General features: G+C 38.1%; 5 gene segments (V, D, J or C); 3 read left to right on the top strand and 2 right to left on the bottom strand.

Annotated features, from left to right (window-relative positions):
• The first annotated feature begins 1163 nt into the window (after window positions 1–1163).
• Window positions 1164–7498, top strand: LOC101173675. The segment is given in 3 exon segments: window positions 1164–1351; window positions 2315–2358; window positions 7102–7498. Coding segments are annotated over 3 exon segments (471 nt in total).
• On the bottom strand, window positions 4205–4783 carry LOC111948178. The segment is given in 2 exon segments: window positions 4205–4548; window positions 4656–4783. Coding segments are annotated over 2 exon segments (375 nt in total).
• A 741-nt stretch (window positions 7499–8239) lies between the features above and the next one.
• On the bottom strand, window positions 8240–8972 carry LOC101170977. The segment is given in 2 exon segments: window positions 8240–8813; window positions 8921–8972. Coding segments are annotated over 2 exon segments (372 nt in total).
• Window positions 8973–11250: 2278 nt separating this feature from the next.
• LOC101173432 lies at window positions 11251–11696 on the top strand. The segment is given in 1 exon segment: window positions 11251–11696. A coding segment is annotated over 1 exon segment (273 nt).
• Window positions 11697–15377: 3681 nt separating this feature from the next.
• Window positions 15378–21810, top strand: part of LOC101172947 — a 19687-nt gene continuing 13254 nt past the window's right edge. The window contains 2 exon segments of the C gene segment in view: window positions 15378–15471; window positions 16381–16508. Coding sequence covers window positions 16455–16508 — 54 coding nt within the window.

Raw genomic sequence — 21810 nt, 5'->3', positions numbered from 1 at the left:
TCATGTTTTTGTGGCCTTCATTTCAGAGGGACGGATGTTCATTGAGGAGAGGAGTTGGATTCTCTGGACTTTACCTGTGAAGCAGCAGCAGAGGAGAGTCCAGATGAGGACGCAGATCACAGTCATGTTATGGATGAGGATGAGGAGGAGGATTTCTGTGTCTTCTGCTGTGATGAAGGACAGCTGTCAGTCATCCAGTCTTCAACTTTCAGGACTATAAAGTCTCCCAAAGCACTGGAGCATGGAGCTGCTGATGCAAAGTGTCTCTATGGAAATGCTACCATTGACTCCAACAGGAACATGGATCATCCTCATCATCAAGATTATCAGAAAATTGAAAGTAATAATTTATGGACAAATAAATCCTCAACAGTATTACTTGGTTTCAGATGATCATGGACGACTTTGAGCTTTTTTTTTTTTAAATATCATGACCATAAAGTTGTTGAATGTGATGTGAGGACATCTAAGTGTTTTTACAATTGTTTTTGTTTTGAATTTCTGATGTATTTTTCATTTTGTTTCCATTATTCTTGGGTTGTCCAAAGGTATAAATTAGAATCTGAGTGACTTTAAAAATTACTACTCAAGGTGAAACATATTGATCAAAGGAAACACATAACAGCTATTTGTTTCAATCATCTGTATGTGTAGATGAAACATGACAGCTGACAGAAAGCAGCAGGACAACAGAAACCACAACATTGACTTTTTTTAGACATTTTGAAACATTTTATTATAAATTCTAAAAAGTAGATTTATTTCCAAAGGAAGTTTTACTTAAACTGACTGACATAGCTGTTTATTGTATTTAAGACAGAACTTCTGCTGATCAAAGAGTGGATTTTTTATCAATGCATGATGGGAATGACTTTTGGAGTGAAATTGTCCTGCTAATACTGAAAAAAAAAAAGTTTTTGTAGGGTAACTTTTTAAACATGGACTTTAGTAAAGTTGTGGATCCATATGACCTGCAGCCACATTTAAAAACTGTTAAACTTATTTTTGCATGCATTCTAATATTTTAAAAGAGACATTTAAACTTTTTTTTTAACGTTTTGTTGGTTGTGCTCTCATTTAGTTTTAACTGAGCAATTATTAAATTAATTACTACAGAAAGAATATAATTAAACAATTAATTAGTTTACTTATTGTTTACTATCTAAGATATTTTTAATTTCTAAAACTAAGATGTGTTATTTTAGATTCACTGTCATCACTTCAGTTGAGTTTGTTTGTTTCAGAGTCAGAGAGTGTATCTCTGTACAGTCAGAGGTTTTTGTACGACGCTTCAATCAGTTTGTATCACTGTGGTGGACTTTTGGTGGAGGAACCAGACTGGATGTTGGAAGTAAGTAAAATTCTTTGTTACTTTTTGTATTTTTTGTTCTGTTGCATTATTTCCCTGTCAGATTTTAAAATATCTGTAAGTATTGTGTATTTCTTTCCCTTTTTAATTTTTCTTTTTTGTCTTTTAAAACAGACCTAATCTGTGTGAAACCTATGATAAAAGTTCCCTCCCTTAATTATGAAATAAAATATGTCCTCTAGCGGAAATATTTTTTTTTTGGAACATTTAGTTTAGATTGACAGTCAGAGAGCGCGTCTGTAAAGTCAGAGGTTTTTGTACGAGATTACAGTCAGTTTGTGTCACTGTTGTGGACTTTAATGGAGAAACCAGACTGGAAGTTTATACAGTTTTAAATATTATCTGAATATTTAGTTGGATCTAACTCAAATTTACCTGAAGGTAAAGAAAAAGTTTATTTTTTAAACAACTTTCTACTATTGTTCATTTCTCTTTTATAAACACTGTGTTGTGTTAAAAGATAAATTAAGTATTATGTGGACATAGTGTGAGTTAAATCAATTTTGTTAAAATATGTTTGTCTTTCAAAATAGATTTTAATGTTTTACTTCAAAATATCTATTTTTTATATTGCTTGAGGAATTTCTACATGACACAGAAAGCTAACATGATTATTATGTTTTTGTCCTAATTTTTACACCTCTTTATTGTATGTTGAAGCTTTTTAAAGACATTCAGTCCAAACTTGTTTTCTTCATAAAGATGCATCTGCTCTTTTTCTAACCCAGTTTGACATTTTTTCAGTAGAAACAGAAGTTTGTCTTGTTGCTGATCTGCATGAGAGATTTCTTCAAGGAAGTGAAACAATGTGTGAATCAATGACTGATGGAGCAGAAAAACACCTGAACACAAACCTTCTTCAAACTAAAACCACTGCATCCAATGAGAGCTTTTTGATTGACAGCTGTGTGGTTCCTGTCCTCTAAGCTGATTGGTGTCTCCTAGGTGATGCCTCGCCCTTGCTGACAGTGCTGTCCCCCTCCACGAAGGAGCTGCAGCAGGGGAAGGCCACACTCATGTGTGTGGCCAACAAGGGCTTCCCCTCAGACTGGACTCTGTCCTGGGAGGTGGTCGGCAGCAGCAGCTGGGAGGAGAGCAGGAGCCCCGGGGTGCTGCAGAAGGACGGCCTCTACAGCTGGAGCAGCACCCTGAGGCTCTCTGCAGACCAGTGGGAGAAGGTGACCTGTCAGGCCAAGAGAGGATCCAAGGATCCAGTCTTAGAGACTTTCAGGAGAGACCAGTGCTCCCAGTCCTGAACTGGAACTATGACTATAAATCTGTTTTCTATGCAGTTCTTCTTTTATTCTCTTTCTTAAACTCTTTTTGACTTGTTACAGTTCATGTAGAAAAATTATTCGCAAATAAAAAGACCTTTTGTTGACTGATATCTTTCCATTACTCTATTTTATGACAGAAGCAAACTGGTATTTTTATTGTAAGTAATAACATAAATAGGAAAGGAAACAGGAAAAAAGACAACCCCTTCACACTTGACCTCCTTTCAATTATATAAAAATTATTCTTTGGTGTTTTTTGCCTTTTAAAGTGAAGGTTGTATTTTCCTTTGCTTATGTCATAAGTGCAACTTCTGCAAAAATACGAAACGAAAAACAAAATACCCAACACAGACAGAAGCAAACTTGTAGTTTTATTGTAATAAAATATGTTGAGGAATAAAAACACATAGAATCACACTTGACTTCATTTCAATCAAAAAAAGTTCTTTAGTGGTTTTGCCTTTTAAGGTAATGCTAAATGTAGGTTTTGTCCATTGGCATGTTGCAAATTAGCGACATACAGCCTGAAGAGGTTAAAGAGTTTGTTAAAAGGAACTAAATGCAAAAAACTGCAAAGAAGGACGAGGTTTGTTAAACTCAGGAGGATTTTAGAATACCTATTTTGACCTGAAACAATAAATACAGTAGCAGTCAAAAGCTTGGACCCACTTGTTCTTGAAACACATAAACATAAACAGATAAACTAGACACATTTCTATTGCACAGTTTCATAAGATAAACAGATCCTTTTTAGTTGATGTCAGGACAATCATCTGCTTCTTTCACTGTTGTAAACACTCAGCATCAAACTCCACCCAGCGACCAAACTGCAACTAAACCCTTTCATTTATCTGGAAAAGAACTGTTCCTGTGTACAGGAAGCTGGAAGAACATTGTATTTTTGCAATTTCTAATCTTTCAAAAAACAAAATCAAATGCATCTTTTTGTGCTGCAGATTGAATGAAATGACACATTTTTTATTACAAAATATGAAAACACAAATATGTGACGAATAAATTATTGACAGAATTTCACAATATTATCTGTCTTAAACTGTTTCTGAAAGACTACTGAAAAAATTGAGAACAAATCTGGTCATTAGGTGTCTATTGTGTTTGTGTGTTTATTAGAATAATACTAATAATGGATTGGATTTATCCACACATTTCCAGATGCTAAAACACTTACATTGTGTTCATTATTCATTCACTCCTTGTTCATACTGGGTGATGGTAAACTACTGATGTGCCCAAAACTGTCCTAGGGCAGACTGACCGAGGTGTGGTTGCCAGGTTGCCAGGTTGCAGTTACGGCCACTCTGACCATCACCGGGACATTCATGCACATTCACACTGGAGGGTGAAGTATCATACCCAAGGATACAACATTTGACTGGAGGGAGCAGGGATCAAACTGCTGACCCTTCAATCATTGGACAACTGCTCAACCGCCTGAGCCACTGCCGCCCAAAAATTGGTGTTCAGTGAACTGTTTCAGTGTCTGCAGCATCTTCCAGCTGCAGCAGTCAGTTCAGTTTCTGTTCAGCCTGAATGAGGGAGGTTTTTGTACGACTGTTTTTCACTGTGTGAACACATACTGACTGTTGATGACATGAAAACTCTGACAGTAATAAACTGCTGCATCTTCAGCCTGAACTCCACTGATGGTCAGAGTGAAATCAGAGTTTGATCCACTGCCTGTAAAACGAGTTGGAGTTCCTGATGCTCGTGTGCTAGAAAGGTAAATTAGTAGTTTAGGAGTTTCTCCATCTTTCTGTTGGTACCAGGCTAAATAGTTGTTGTTATAAACATTCTGACTGGTTCTACATGAGATGGAGACAGATCCTCCCACAGCAGAGCTCACTGCTCCAGGCTGAGTCACTGTGACCTGTCCTCTGGACTCTGAGGATACAGAGACAGAAACAGAAAGCAGCTTCATGCTTTTGTGGCCTTCATTTCAGAGGGACGGATGTTCATAGAGGAGAGGAGTTGGATTCTCTGGACTTTACCTGTGAAGCAGCAGCAGAGGAGAGTCCAGATCAGGACGCAGATCACAGTCATGTTTTGGATGATGATGAGGAAGATTTGCGTGTCTTCTGCTGTGATGAAGGACAGCTGTCAGTCATCCTGTATTCAACTCTCAGGACTATAAAGTCTCCCAGAGCACTGGAGCATGGAGCTGCTGATGCAAAGTGTCTCTATGGAAATGCTACCACTGACTCCAACAGGAACATGGATCATCTTCACTGTTATGATTGTCAATAATTTAATCATATATGTGTTAATGATTATTGATGTAATTTCTTTCTCCAAATGTATGTAAAAAAAGTTTTTACTACAGTTTATAGAGCATCACAATTCTAATTAAATAACTTTCTTCTGACTCCAACAGGAACTTGGATTCTTATATATAGTTATATGAAAATGAAAAAATATAAATTTTTCGTTTCAGATTATTAATGAGAAAAAAAATTACATTTTTATGAAGTTTGACATTAAAGTTTCTTTCAAGTTTCCTTAAATCTGCATCAAACTCAACATTTGCAAGAATCAAACTTCTGTTACATTTTTTATTATCTTGTTTTACATCATTCGTTGTGAATCTTAGATTAAAAAGTCAACATCTTTTGTAACATGAAACAGCATTAAAGTCAAAATTCTGAGTCATGTCAGTTTGTCTGTTTTCAGTGTAAAAAAGTCTTTGAGATGCAGAAATAAAAAAGAGGACATTGAAAAAATTACTCTGAACACTAAAACTTTATTTTTATTAATTTTTTAATGTATAGATACCATATTTGAAACAAGATTGAAGAATTAAAAGGTTTAGGATTAATAAGGAAATACATCTGGAAGGAAATGTGAAGCATCACTATTTTTTGCCAAATCAAAACATTTATTGGAAAAATATCTGATGATTTATTTTGTTTAACATTTCTTGATAAAATAGGATTTAACATCTGAAATATATCTTATTCTTTAAGATTCGTATCAAATAATATAATATATTTTACTAAGATGCATATGTTTACTTTTGTGTTTAACCTTTTTTAAAAGTATTTATTTTCAAATTAAAACTTATATAATAGTTTGGTAAATTTAACTAAGTGTATTACATTTTCCCAGGATGCAACATGAAACCTATTTTGTAAACAAAACAACTACAATGATTAATCAATAATTTTAGGCAAAACTTGTTTTACTTCATAATTTTACCAGCTCTGTAACTCTGTAAATAATGGAAAATTGCTCAGTTTGTCCAAATGCTAGTTTAATTTTTAAAGATGAAGTTTTACCATATTTGAGGAAACAGGTAGTGATTCATCATTGTAACATAAAGTTAGTTATTTAAACCGTTTATGAAGAAAGAAAGCAATCAAGCATTATTTACAGTATTTGGAATAAAAAAACACATTTACAATATTATATTTAAATTCTAAAACCAAGATGTGTCATTTTCAGATATTTTTTGCTGTCATTTCAGTTGAGTTTGTTTGTTTCAGAGTCAGAGAGCGTGTCTCTGTACAGTCAGAGGTTTTTGTACGACGCTTCAATCAGTTTGTATCACTGTGGTGGACGTTTGGTGGAGGAACCAGACTGGTGGTTGACTGTAAGTACTTTTGATTCATTATAAACACTTCAACTTTTAGCCTGAGAAGCATTAAAACATTTTTTATAATATTCTCAACTCAATGTATTTCTTTAAGGTAAGATAAATTGTTTTAATAGTTAATTAAGTTCTAAAAAAAAGGACATCTTTCAAAAATGTATCCGTTAATGCATTTAAAATGTTATTATTGATGTTTTACTTTTACTTTAAGTCTCTGCTGTTATCAAACATTAAACTTTTATTCAGTCATGACATCTGTAAATTATGAATTTATTTGTATAAAAATGTCAAAGAAACAGCAGGAATGTTTTCATAGTTTCAAACATCTGTAACTTCTTCATCTTTCTTAATATTTCTCAGAGAAAAAAATCTGTTCTAAGATGTGAATCAGAAGAACATTTTGTGTTTCTGTTCAATAATTTCAAGACAACGCTGAGCCTTTTTGTCAGTTTCTGTCAGAATCTTCTAATGAGCTTTTAGTGGCAATGATTGAAAATGAACAAAGCTGCACTTTGATGAATGATAGAGATCAGTTTGAACAGATTATAGTTACATTTTAATGTTCATGTGATGATAATTTATTGTGACTATCAGAACATGAATTAAAGTTAAACGATAAGAAGTGTTAGAAATGGAAAATGTTATTTTTTTTAATCATGTTTTTCTTTAGTTGAGAAACTTCTGTTTCTGTGGTTCATCGGTGATGCCTGTCTGTTACCATGGTTACTGAGCTTAGAGAGGGAAGTGAAACACTCAGCAGTTTCATCTCAGCTCTAAAATGTTTTCTCTGTTTCCCTGCAGTGGGTCATGTGCCCCCCTTGCTGACAGTGCTGTCCCCCTCCACGAAGGAGCTGCAGCAGGGGAAGGCCACACTCATGTGTGTGGCCAACAAGGGCTTCCCCTCAGACTGGACTCTGTCCTGGGAGGTGGTCGGCAGCAGCAGCTGGGAGGAGAGCAGGAGCCCCGGGGTGCTGCAGAAGGACGGCCTCTACAGCTGGAGCAGCACCCTGAGGCTCTCTGCAGACCAGTGGGAGAAGGTGACCTGTCAGGCCAAGAGAGGATCCAAGGATCCAGTCATAGAAACTTTCAGGAGAGACCAGTGCTCCCAGTCCTGAACTGGAACTATGACTATAAATCTGTTTTCTATGCAGTTCTTCTTTTATTCTCTTTCTGAAACTCTTTTTTGACTTGTTACAGTTAATGTAGGAAAAACTATCTGCAATAAAAAGACCTTTTGCCAACTGATTTCTTCCCATGACTCTCTTTTATGACAGAAGCAAACTCATATTTTCATTTTCAGGAAAAAATATGAAAGGAAACAGAGAAAAAAACTACCTCTTCACACTTGACTTCTTTGCAATTATACAAAAATTATTCTTTAGTGTTTTTTGCCTTTTAAGGTGAAGGTTGTATTTTCAACTTCAATTTGGCATGAGCAGGAATCCCGAGGTGATCGAGGAGGACCAATAGCTCTGGAGGTGAATCCTAGGTCAACACTCGTGGCATGTATTTCCTGAAAACAAGGCGTAGGAAAATATTAACAAGAGTTAAATCTTTAAGAGCGAGAACATAAGTGACCTGACTATGCACCATGGAGGAGCAATGAACTGGAGATGAAAGCAAGGGCTGGATCTCCTTAAGACTGCTGGAGGTTGATGAGTTGAGTGAATACGGCTGGGAATCCTCAGGAGCAGAGAGGGGAGGGGGAGGAGAGCTGCCAGAGGCACCATGGCTAAAAATGGTTCTTTGAGACTACTGAAGAAAATTGGGAACAAATCTGTTATATTGTGTGGCTTTGTTAGAATGGATGTTCAGTGAACTGTTTCAGTGTTTATTTGTCATTTTTGGCCTCAGAAATATTTTTTGTTTTAAAAAAACCTTTTCCTCCTCCGTCCCAAAGTCTCCAAAAACTAACAAAGAGCTCCCCCTGAGGCTAAAAGTGAGTAAGATTGCAAAGAAAGAGTCATGAACCAACAGATCCAAAACCAGTGTAACTGATAAAAATAAATATAAAAAGGATTTATTTTATAATATAATTTTCTCTTATTATTGTAAACTGGACGTAATTAATATTTACAAATTATACTAAATCTGGTTCCAACAAGGTGCCTATTGAGTTTGTGTGTTTGTTAGAATGGATGTTCAGTGAACTGTTTCAGTGTCTGCAGTATCTTCCAGCTGCAGCAGTCAGTTCAGTTTCTGTTCAGCCTGAATGAGGGAGGTTTTTGTATGACTGTTTTTCACTGTGTGAACACATACTGACTGTTGATGTAGTGAGCACTCTGACAGTAATAAACTGCTGCATCTTCAGCCTGAATTCCACTGATGGTCAGAGTGAAATCAGAGTTTGATCCACTGCCTGTAAAACGAGTTGGAGTTCCTGATACTTGAGTGCTAATATAGTAAATTAGTAGTTTAGGAGATTCTCCATCTTTCTGTTGGTACCAGGCTAACCAGTTGCTGTAAACATTCTGACTGGTTCTACATGAGATGGAGACAGATCCTCCCACAGCAGAGCTCACTGGTCCAGGCTGAGTCACTGTGACCTGTCCTCTGGACTCTGAGGATACAGAGACAGAAACAGAAAGCAGCTTCATGCTTTTGTGGCCTTCATTCCAGAGGGACGGATGTTCATAGAGGAGAGGAGTTGGATTCTCTGGACTTTACCTGTGAAGCAGCAGCAGAGGAGAGTCCAGATGAGGACGCAGATCACAGTCATGTTTTGGATGAGGAGGAGGAGGATTTCTGTGTCTTCTGCTGTGATGAAGGACAGCTGTCAGTCATCCAGTCTTCAACTCTCAGGACTATAAAGTCTCCCAGAGCACTGGAGCATGGAGCTGCTGATGCAAAGTGTCTCTATGGAAATACTACCACTGACTCCAACAGGAACATGGATCATCCTCATCATCAAGATTATCAGAAAATTGAAAGCAATATTTTATGGACAAATAAATCCTCAACAGTATTACTTGGTTTCAGATGATCATGGAGCGACTTTGAGCTTTTTTTTTTTTTAAATATCATGACCATAAAGTTGTTGAATGTGATGTGAGGACATCTAAGTGTTTTTACAGTTGTTTTTGTTTTCAATTACTGAAGTTTTTTTCATTTTGCTTCCATTATTCTTGTGGTCTCCAAACGCATAAATTAGAATCTGAGTGACTTTAAAAATTACTACTCAAGGTGAAACATATTGATCAAAGGAAACACATAACAGCTATTTGTTTCAATTATCTGTATGTGTAGATGAATCATGACAGCTGACAGAAAGCAGCAGGACAATAGAAACCACAACATTGACTTTTTTTAGACATTTTGAAACATTTAATTATAAATTCTAAAAAGTAGATATGAAATAAAATATGTCTTCCAGTGGAAAATAAAAAAATTTGGAACATTTAGTTTAGATTGTCAGTCAGAGAGCGCGTCTGTAAAGTCAGAGGTTTTTGTATGAGATTACAGTCAGTTTGTATCACTGTGATGGACTTTAATGGAGAAACAAGACTGGAAGTTTATACATTTTTAAATATTATCTGAATATTTAGTTGGATCTAACTCAAATTTACCTGAAGGTAAAGAAAAAGTTTACTTTTTAATCAACGTTCTACTATTGTTCATTTCTCTTTTATAAACATTGTGTTGTGTTAAAGGATAAATTAATTATTATGTGGACATAGTGAGCATTAATTCAGTTTTGTAAAAAGACGTTTGTCTTTCAAAATAGATTTTAATGTTTTACTTCAAAATGTGTATTTTTTATATTACTTGAGGAATTTCTACATGACACAGAAAACTGACATGATTGTTATGTTTTTGTCCTAATTTGTACATTTCTTTAATGTATGATGAAGCTGTTTAAAGACATTCAGTCCAAACTTGTTTTATGCATAAAGATGCATCTGCTCTTTTTCTAACCCAGTTTGACATTTTTCAGTAGAAACTGAAGTTTGTCTTGTTGCTGATCTGCATGAGAGATTTCTTCAAGGAAGTGAAACAATGTGTGAATCAATGACTGATGGAGCAGAAAAACACCTGAACAGAAACCTTCTTCAAACTGAAACCACTGCATCCAATGAGAGCTTTTTGATTGACAGCTGTGTGGTTCCTGTCCTCTAAGCCAGTGTTTTTCAACCAGTGTGCCGCGGCACACTAGTGTGCCGTGGGAGATGGTCAAGTGTGCCGTGGGAAATTGCCCTCATTAACTGATCAAAAAAATTTCCCATCTCCAGGATTCAGCTCTGTGTTCATCCAAACAGGCCCTGATAAAACACTGAGGAGTTAGGAATATAAAAGATCGTAAAATACTTTTTCTTTGCGTTTATTTTATTTTATTAAAGACATTTTGATAAGAATGACGCGATTCAGCTGCACCTTCGGCTGTATTTGGGAAAAGTCCCGTCGCTTTAACTGTCTCCACCAATCATTCTTGAGGGGCTTAATCACATGTCATCGGTCTGACCAATCAGAAGTGCTTAAAGTCTTCACTTCCTTGTCCCGATTTAGCTCGTAAAGTCGCTCAGTTCTAACAAAAATACCAGCTAAAGCTCGTCTTTAGCGGTGTAGCTTTCCACAGAGTCCGGTATCAGACCGTGGAACAAGTGAACAAAACAATGAAGCTCCGAAAAGCGATCTTCGGCCGTTTCATGCACTACATCTCCCATGATGCATTGGATTGTGAGAGTGACAGCGCATAAGGAGATCTGTTGTTAAACGTCTTGAAACCAACGAACACACAACAAACTGTTTTTAAATCTTCTAACTTAACTTTTATTGCATCTTTTAGAAAAAAAAAAGCTGCAGTTTCCAGCTTTTTCTGTAACAATTATCTCAAAAATGCATGTGAGATTGTGGAGGGGCTGTAGATCAAAACAGACTATGAGTTTCTCCTTTTTTTTTAATTTTTGGATGCTGGTGTGCCGCGGGATTTTTTTTAAGGTTAAAGTGTGCCGTGGCTCAGAAAAGGTTGAAAAACGCTGCTCTAAGCTGATTGGTGTCTCCTAGGTGATGCCTCGCCCTTGCTGACAGTGCTGTCCCCCTCCATGAAGGAGCTGCAGCAGGGGAAGGCCACACTCATGTGTGTGGCCAACAAGGGCTTCCCCTCAGACTGGACTCTGTCCTGGGAGGTGGTCGGCAGCAGCAGCTGGGAGGAGAGCAGGAGCCCCGGGGTGCTGCAGAAGGACGGCCTCTACAGCTGGAGCAGCACCCTGAGGCTCTCTGCAGACCAGTGGGAGAAGGTGACCTGTCAGGCCAAGAGAGGATCCAAGGATCCAGTCTTAGAGACTTTCAGGAGAGACCAGTGCTCCCAGTCCTGAACTGGAAATTTCTGACTCTCTTGCTGACTAACTCTCTCTTTAAAATGATTTTAAATCTATTCTTACTTTAGTCCTTTGCTCTTTTCAAGTTTTGTGTTGTCTTCAAATAAATACAAATGTCTCCAGTTTGATTATGAATCTTTTTTGTTCAGGGTTCAGTTTATTTTATATAACATAACTAAAAAACATGTTTGTTATCAAATCACTGACTTTTAGCATCGGTTATCTTCTTCATTACTGAGACGTTTTTTAAAAATTAACCAAAGGCTTTAATTTTTTTCCATCATCTGTACTGAAAATTAAACTTCAAAAATACTTAATGAACAAATAACATCAAAAACATTGAAATAACAATGAAAGTTGACTGAAAAAACAGACTTCAATGAGCAAAGCTGTCCTGAACATGAAGGATGGGTTTATAGACAGATAAAAACAACGGAACAACTTAATCCTGAGTGAGTTTATCTAAATACAATAAAAAAAGAAAATCATTTTCACTGATTTCACATGAATCACTTTCCATATTTTTCAAAGATTTTTTAATATAATACTAAAAGTTAATGTTATCTAATTATTATATTTAAGATTCAAGTTTTAAATTCCTTGGAACAAACATATATATAGAAAATAAAATGATTACATTTTTTTTGACTAAATCTAAATTTACATCTTTAAATCAAATACTTTTTTTCCTTGTCTTGAACCAGAAGAGGAAGATGTTTGGAGTTTTGAATTTTTGGATGAGGATGATGAGGAGGATTTCTGTGTCTTCTGCTGTGATGAAGGACAGCTGTCAGTCATCCAGTCTTCAACTCTCAGGACTATAAAGTCTCCCAGAGCACTGGAGCATGGAGCTGCTGATGCAAAGTGTCTCTATGGAAATGCTACCACTGACTCCAGAATGACCATAGATCATCCTCATCATCAATATTATCAGAAAACTGGAATTAAAATTTAGGAACAAATAAAACCTTAGCATGAATACTTGCTTTGATGATAATGGAGCCACTATTCACCTTTTACTGAAATATCATGACCATAAAGCTGTTTAATGCTGTTTAAGTTTTTTACAATTGTTTTTGTTGTACAATTTGTCAATTTTCCAAAGGTTGGCACTTTCACGTTTTGAAAAGGATGCTTCCCATAATTCACCACCAAACCCGACACCCTGGTTCGTCAAAATTCAACTGGTTTCAACTTTCAGTGCATGTTCATATGCCCTGCTTTTTGTACAGCCTGTTCCCTGTTATCATAAGAACTTAAATCATGGAATCACAGTTTATCTCAGTGGTGTTCTGTTATGTGTCTTAGTCAGAATATTCAGATTTTTTTTAAACAAAATATCAAATCTATTTTTGCAATTAGTAAATGAAATACAGAGGTTGACATTATTATCTGACTTAAACTGTTTTTTTGTGAACACTGAGTAAAATTGGGAGCAGTTCATTCTATCTGGCCACATAAGGTGTCTATTGTGTTTGTGTGTTTTTTAGAATGGATGTTCAGTGAACTGTTTCAGTGTCTGCAGCATCTTCCAGCTGCAGCAGTCAGTTCAGTTTCTGTTCAGCCTGAATGAGGGAGGTTTTTGTACGACTGTTTTTCACTGTGTGAACACATGCTGACTGTTGATGACATGAAAACTCTGACAGTAATAAACTGCTGCATCTTCAGCCTGAATTCCACTGATGGTCAGAGTGAAATCAGAGTTTGATCCACCATCTGTAAAACGAGTTGGAGTCCCTGATACTCTGCTGCCAACATGATGGAACAGTAGTTTAGGAGATTCTCCATCTTTCTGTTGGTACCAGGCTAAATAGTGATAGCTGCTCCAATAAACATTCTGACTGGTTCTACATGAGATGGAGACAGATCCTCCCACAGCAGAGCTCACTGCTCCAGGCTGAGTCACTGTGACCTGTCCTCTGGACTCTGAGGATACAGAGACAGAAACAGAAAGCAGCTTCATGCTTTTGTGGCCTTCATTTCAGAGGAACGGATGTTCATAGAGGAGAGGAGTTGGATTCTCTGGACTTTACCTGTGAAGCAGCAGCAGAGGAGAGTCCAGATGAGGACGCAGATCACAGTCATGTTTTGGATGAGGAGGAGGAGGATTTCTGTGTCTTCTGCTGTGATGAAGGACAGCTGTCAGTCATCCAGTCTTGTCAATAGTCAATTGTCAATTGTCAATAGTTTATGTCATGTTGATCACAATGTATTATATAGTTCACTGTGCAATAGTCTTACTCCTAAAAACACCCAGTCATTAGTTCATCGTATAAGTCATTAACTGCAAAATGGTTGACCAAGTTGTCATAATGTGACAAACATATTTCCCTGCATTGCAAGAGAGGATATTCGCTGTGATGTGGATGAGAATTTGTGGCCTAACATACAGGAACGACAAGAGGTGTAGGAAGACCACACCAATTCCTACTGCACTGCCTGTACTGTTGTACAGAATATTGTCCTATCTTTTTTTTCCCTTTGTGTTACTGTTTCCTGTGGGTTTTTCTATGTTGGTATGACATGGTATGTCAACAAAGTACAATGTGAACAATAAAAGTGTAAATGTGAATCTTGTCCAGTCTCTTGCAATCAAACAAAAAAGGTGTAACTTACATTTACAATAATTGTCATCAAAACTTTAGCCATAGTTTACGTCAGAACCCCCATCTAAAGTACACAGTTATATTGACAACATGACTAAGTAATTTGACCGTCTTGTTCGTAGACAATGACACAAGGACTTGACATTCTGATGGCACTGACATGTTCAATGAAATAAAGACTAAGTTTTGAGAGATGAACTAAAGATTTTGAGCAAGTTACAGGCTTTTGCAAGAAATCCATAGTGTTTTGCAGTTTGTACAAACTGTTTTGAGAAATGCACACACGAATTTTCAATTCTGATCTGAGAATTGTACTAAAGCGACTGAGAAAAACTGTAATCAGCACTCTCCCATACACTTTGCCTACAACACTCAACAGACTAATGCCCCTAAAACTACCACATTCATACTTATCACCCTTACCCTTTTACAGGGGAACCACACACGCACTCATCCAACAAGCGGCACATGGCCACTTACAAAACACACATTCAACAATCTCACTAAGCCCTCGATCACGATCGCTCCACCACACTTCGATCGATCGATAGATAGATAAATTTGATTGGATTTATCTGTGCTTTTCCAGACACTCAATGGGCTTAAAATGTATGTTCATTATTCATTCACCCCCCATTCTTACTGGGTGATGTTAAGCTAATGATGCGTGGTTCATGCTTATGGCCCTTTTGACCATCACCAAGACATTCATACGCATTCACACACCAGAGGATCAACACTGGAGGCAGGGAGAGACACAAGGACACAAAAACAGTTGACTAGTGGGGATCAAACTGACGATCCTCCAACATGGTCAACTAACTGAACCACTGAGCCACGCCTGAGCCTTAAGTTTAAGTAAATGTTCTCAACCCTGACAAGAAAAAGAAAACAGTCAGAATGACCTGAAGACAGACATAAAAGTGATAGTTTAGTGAATTTATAAAATTAATCGAAATGATACATTTTTTGTAGATTTGTTTGAGGCAGCTTTTAATCTTTCAATTGAATTTTCTGATTATGCTTTACCGAAATAATATTTACAACGTTATGTTTTATTACAATAGTAAAAAAGAATATGCAAAATGTTCTTACAACTCAACAATGGAATACAATTTACATTGTAACAATAAAATCTGTGTTTTTTTTAGATTTTCTGTCATCATTTCAGTTGAGTTTGTTTGTTTCAGAGTCAGAGAGCGTGTCTCTGTACAGTCAGAGGTTTTTGTGCGACGCTTCAATCAGTTTGTATCACTGTGGCTCACGTTTGGTGGAGGAACCAGACTGGTGATTGACTGTAAGTACTTCATTCATTATAAACACTTCAACTATTGGTCTGATTAACATTAAAACATTTTTTTATAATATTCTCAACTCAATGTTTTTCTTTAAGGTAAGATAAATTGTTTTAATACTTAATTTAGTTCTAAAAAAGGACATCTTTAAAAAATGTATCTGTGAATGCAATTTAAAATGTTATTATAGACGTGTTACTTTAACTTTAAGTCTCTGCTGTTATCAAACATTAAACTGTTATTCAGTCATGACATCTGTAAATTATGAATTTATTTGTATAAAAATGTCAAAGAAACAGCAGGAATGTATTCATAGTTTCAAACATCTGTAACTTCCTCATCTTTCTTAATGTTTCTCAAAGAAAAAAAGTCTGTTCTAAAATGTGAATCAGAAGAACCTTTTGTGTTTCTGTTCAATAATTTCATGACAACGCTGAGCCTTGTTGTCAGTTTCTGTCAGAATCTTCTAATGAGCTTTTAGTGACAATAATTGAAAATGAACAAAGCTGCACTTTGATGAATGATAGAGATCAGTTTGAACAGATTATAGTTACATTTTAATGTGTATTTGATGATAATTTATTGTGACTATCAGAACATGAATTAACATTATAAAGTAAGGCTTAAAAACACAGAAGATGAATTTTCCATTGAGAAATGTTTGCAGCTGTAAATGCTGAAACATAAATGAGACTCTGGAATGAAGTGGAAAAACACAAATGCTTAAAAATGTTACTGTAAGAAATGATTAACCATAAGAAGTGATAGAAATGGAAAATGTTCTTTTTTTCATGTTTTTCTTTAGTTGAAAAACTTCTGTTTCTGTGGTTCATCAGTGAAGCTGAGAGAGGGAAGTGAAACACTCAGCAGTTTCATCTCAGCTCTAAAATGTTTTCTCTGTTTCCCTGCAGTGGGTCATGTGACCCCCTTGCTGACAGTGCTGTCCCCCTCCACGAAGGAGCTGCAGCAGGGGAAGGCCACACTCATGTGTGTGGCCAACAAGGGCTTCCCCTCAGACTGGACTCTGTCCTGGGAGGTGGTCGGCAGCAGCAGCAGCAGCTGGGAGGAGAGCAGGAGCCCCGGGGTGCTGCAGAAGGACGGCCTCTACAGCTGGAGCAGCACCCTGAGGCTCTCTGCAGACCAGTGGGAGAAGGTGACCTGTCAGGCCAAGAGAGGATCCAAGGATCCAGTCTTAGAGACTTTCAGGAGAGACCAGTGCTCCCAGTCCTGAACTGGAACTATGACTATAAATCTGTTTTCTATGCAGTTCTTCTTTTCCATTCTTTTTCTTAAACTCTTTTTTTAATTTGTTACAGTTTATCAAGTAAAAATTATCTGCAAATAAAAATACCTTTTGTTGACTGATTTCCTTCCAAGACTCTTATTTATGTCAGAAGCAAAGTCGTATTTTTATTGTGATAAAATATGTTGAGGAATAAAATAAACAAGAAAACAAACAAGAAAACCCCCAACCCCTTCACACTCGACTTCTTTCCAATTATATGAAAAGTATTCATTTGTTTTTCTTGCCTTTTATGGTGATGCTAAATTCGGTCTTGTCCTTAATTTCATGGCATGTTGCAAATTAGCGACATACAGCCTGACGAGGTTAAAGAGTTTGTTAAAAGGAACTAAATGCTTAAAACTGAAAAGAAGGACGAGGTTTGTTAACCTCAGGAGGATTTCAGAATTCTTATTTTGACCTGAAACAATAAAAACAGTAGTAGTCAAAAGCTTGGAAAAAAATGTAAATTGAAAACAAAATACCCCACACATTTTTACAAAAAAACCTATCTAGCAGTTTGTTGTTTGATTTTCAAATCTTCCAAAAAACAAAAATCTAATGCATCTTTTTGTACTGCAAATTGAATGGAATGACACTATTTTTTTTTACAATATATGAAAACATATTTATGTGATTAGTAAATTAATGACAATGGTTTACAATATCTGGCTTAAACTGGTTCCTCAAGACATTTGAAGAAAATTAGGAACAAATCTGGTAACATAAGTTGTCTCAATGAAGCCAATTCAGATGACTGTTGTTGTGAATTTGGGCTATATAAATACAATTAAATTGACTTGAATGGGATCTATTGTGTTTTTGTGTTTGTTAGAATGGATGTTCAGTGAACTGTTTCAGTGTCTGCAGCATCTTCCAGCTGCAGCAGTCAGTTCAGTTTCTGTTCAGCCTGAATGAGGGAGGTTTTTGTACGACTGTTTTTCACTGTGTGAACACATGTTGACTGTTGATGACATGAAAACTCTGACAGTAATAAACTGCTGCATCTTCAGCCTGAATTCCACTGATGGTCAGAGTGAAATCAGAGTTTGATCCACTGCCTGTAAAACGAGTTGGAGTTCCTGATGCTCGAGTGCTAGCATAGTAAATTAGTAGTTTAGGAGTTTCTCCATCTTTTTGTTGGTACCAGGCTAAATAGCTGTTGCCATAAACATCCTGACTGGTTCTACAAGAGATGGAGACAGATCCTCCCACAGCAGAGCTCACTGCTCCAGGCTGAGTCACTGTGACCTGTCCTCTGGACTCTGAGGATACAGAGACAGAAACAGAAAGCAGCTTCATGCTTTTGTGGCCTTCATTTCAGACGGACGGATGTTCATAGAGGAGAGAAGTTGGATTCTCTGGACTTTACCTGTGAAGCAGCAGCAGAGGAGAGTCCAGATGAGGACGCAGATCACAGTCATGTTTTGGGTGAGGATGATGATGAGGAGGATTTGTGTGTCTTCTGCTGTGATGAAGGACAGCTGTCAGTCCTCCAGTCTTCAACTCTCAGGACTATAAAGTCTCCCAGAGCACTGGAGCATGGAGCTGCTAATGCAAAGTGTCTCTATGGAAATGCGACCACTGACTCCAACAGGAACATGGATCATTCTCACTGTCATTATTATTAAGAAAAACCTGGAAGTATTTTTGTTTTAAAGAAATAATTAGAGGTAGTTTAAGGTCATTTCTTTATATGTCATATATAGGTTTAACTTTGTCTCAGCTGAGATCCCTCCTGATGTCTGACTGTCACAGCTGTTCTGCATTCAGGTTCTGATTGACTCTCTATTTAAATGGTTGTGGTTCTCTGTTCCATGCAGGAGCGTATTCGTTTCTATGCACCCGGTTGGGTGTTGCAGGTTTTTTTTTTTTCTGGGGAGAATTAAAGCCTTCCCAGTGAACAATTTGATCCGGGTCGTTCTTCCTGCTCCTGGGTTTTCTCCCTTGGACTAACCGTCACATTATATCTATATTTTTTTTTAGTCAGATGATTATGGAGTCACTGTAAGCCTTTTAGAAATATTTTACCACCGTAAAACTTTTTTTGTGATGTAAAGAGATCTAATTTAATTCTTTTTTTTTTTTTTTTTTTTTCTGGGGCAACATTTTAACATTTTTCCTTGTAATTTGGTTGATGTCGTGTCATTTAATTTTAATTAAACAATGATTAATACTGTCTCTAAGTTAGCAATGACATAAAATAATGGACGGTTTATTTTAAAATTTAGGATTAAGATGTTATTTTGAGATTTTCTGCCATCATTTCAGTTGAGTTTTTTTGTTTGTTTTAACAGAGAGCGTGTTTCTGTACAGTCAGAGGTTTTGATAGTGGATCAGAACTGCAAAATCATTATGTTTCAGAAAAGTCGGCCCACACAGATGTGTACATGTGCAAAGTCGGAACACATGGCTGGTTTGCCTGATCTGTAGCACACGTGTAAATGTTTTCTTCTTCTGTTTCATTTACTGGCAGTTTCCGCCCTTTGTGGTATGAGGATACAAACACAAACACACAATTAACTCAGTTAATACAAACACATTATTAACAGTTCATTTAGTTGCAAAAGTGGCTGCAGTAGCCCAGGAGCATCTCCTCAGTTTTCCTCTTTTCCCGTTGCCAGTGTCCTATAAAAACTAAAAACAATCAAACAGAGAGAAGAATGACTCCAAGCTTTGTGGTTTTCATGATATCATGCATCACTGAGATTTTCATTGATTGCAATGAAAACAATATGAAAATACACAGTGTTGCATTTAGGTGCCATTCTCCTAGTCTTATGGCGCTGTAATCCAGTCGGGGGAAGCTCTCTGTTGTTGAGGAAATCATACATTTGTGTCAATTTAGAGGAATCTGTTGTTCAAATGGCTCGGACATTCAAAAAGAAGACAAAACTGTCTGGAAATGCTACAGGGGGCCAAGTTAATTCAAATAACTTACCTATCACAATGTTGACGACTAGAGGAAGTGATGTACGGTTTGTACCTGCAGGGTACCGGTTTCAGAAAAAGATCAGGTAGAGACACAGCTGTCTCAAGCCACGTATACTGATGGCATGTGTGACGCATTCATCAACATGCTAAACGTGCATTCTTGAACACACTTTTAGGAGATGATGTTCACACAGTTCTCTCTCTACCTGATACTAGTGCATGTAGTCACAAATGGAAGAGGCTTGGTGTGAAATGTTAAAGTGATGCAAATCTCTGGAATCTTCCTCCATGTCATGGTGGCCTGGCAGACTCCTCCCCCTCCAGCTCTCCTGCTCATCTCTCTCAGCTGTGACCACTCTACTCATCAGACACCTGCTACTTAAGGAGACCCAGCTTCATCATTCTTCACTAGTCCGTTAACCCTGATGGTGCCTAGTCTCCTGAAGCTCACTACGTCTGGCCCCCTTGTCTTGTCCTGTCCCAAGTTAACCTTGACTGTTTTCTTTGCTTCAGGTTCTCACCTCACGCCAAGAGTGTCACCTGAATCTCACCTCCTCAAGCAGCAGCTGCCGCAACACTCCTCGTCGACGCCACCTGTGTTTGTGAGCCACAGTCTCTGTGCTCTTCTGGATCTCCAGCCATGCCACGAACTCTGTCTGGCCTCCCAGCTCTTGGGACTCTGCACGTACGGTACCGGAGACTTCAATCAAGAGCCGCAGCCACGTTACCCACAGCCTCGCCCGGAATCAGCAAGAACTTAAAATAAACTCTTTACTTACCTTTCACTCACCTGTCTCTGCCTCTGGGTTCCAGCGCCTGGGTCCGTTCCGTGTTCTAGTCATGACAGAACGGACTAGCCAAAACCCCGACCCAGCTGACCCGGAAATTCTCCGCCATGCTGTGCAGAAACAAGGTATTTTCTTGGAACTCCACTCCAATATGCTCTCTCGCATCACTTCTGTTCAGGAGGACCTTATTTCCCGTATCCAGGTTATCACACGGACTCTTCAGACCTTAAACACCACAGCTCCAGCTTCAGTCCCATCCCCCAGCGATCTGTTTACTTCCGCTTCTACCCCGGAAAATTTCCGGTTACAACCTGAGCCATTTCACGGGGATGTTGAAGCATGTGGGGGGTTTCTGTTACAATGTCAACTCCTTTTCCAACTTTCTCCATGTTTCTACCACTCAGATCTCACCAAAATAACGCTAATCGTCAACTCCCTCAGGAGTAAAGCTCTGCGATGGGCCCAAGCCTTCCTGGCGGTCAATCATATTCCTCAACTCCCCCTCGAAAGATTCATTAACGAGGTTCGACTCGTTTTTGACCGACCCAAAAAGCAGGAAGAAGCCACTAGACGATTGCTAAGCCTCAAGCAAGGTGATCGATCTGTCTGCGACCATGTCATTGATTTCCGCATCCTAGCCGTGGAAGCGGGGTGGACGGACCCCGCACTCAGAGGTGTTTTTTACCAATCATTGAATGACCACATCAAAGATCATCTGTGCACTCAGCCAGAAGCTACCGGCTTTGAAGGTTTAGTCAACGCTGCTCTACGATCTGATATTCGCCTCCGTGAACGTAAACTGGAGCGCACCTCTCAACCTCGTACTCCGCTTATTGCTAACCAGTGTCCTTCCTCTATCCATCTCACAGAGTCCCCGGCGGTCTTACCTCGCAAATCACCTGAAGAACCCATGCAGATTTGCCACTCAAAGCTGTCTGCCGAAGAACGTCAGAAGCGGAGTAATGAAGGCTCATGCTTTTACTGTGGAAATCCCGGTCATCAGGTCTCCCAATGTAAGCTTCGTTTAAACTCCCGAACCCCCCGCTAGACGGCAGGCCGCGGGCGGGTAAGTCTGTTTCTCCTCCCACAGACTTTTGTTGCATTCCTGTCAAGCTATGTTTTTATTCTCGTGTCACAGAGGCTCAGGCTTTAATTGACTCTGGAGCCGAACAAAGCCTCATTGACTTAGGCCTCGTAAAATCTCTATCGCTACCTACTGAACCCTTGGAGACCCCCGTTAAAGCTGCTGGCTTGGGGGGTCAGCACCTCTCAGTCATCACTCACCGTACCGGTCCCATCCAGCTTATTACATCCGGTAATCATCATGAAAACATTCA

The sequence above is a fragment of the Oryzias latipes genome, chromosome 11 (genome assembly GCF_002234675.1).
Source record: "Oryzias latipes chromosome 11, ASM223467v1".
Taxonomy (NCBI): domain Eukaryota; kingdom Metazoa; phylum Chordata; class Actinopteri; order Beloniformes; family Adrianichthyidae; genus Oryzias; species Oryzias latipes.
The sequence above is the reverse complement of the archived record's forward strand: the minus strand, read 5'-3'. Positions and strand labels throughout refer to the sequence as shown.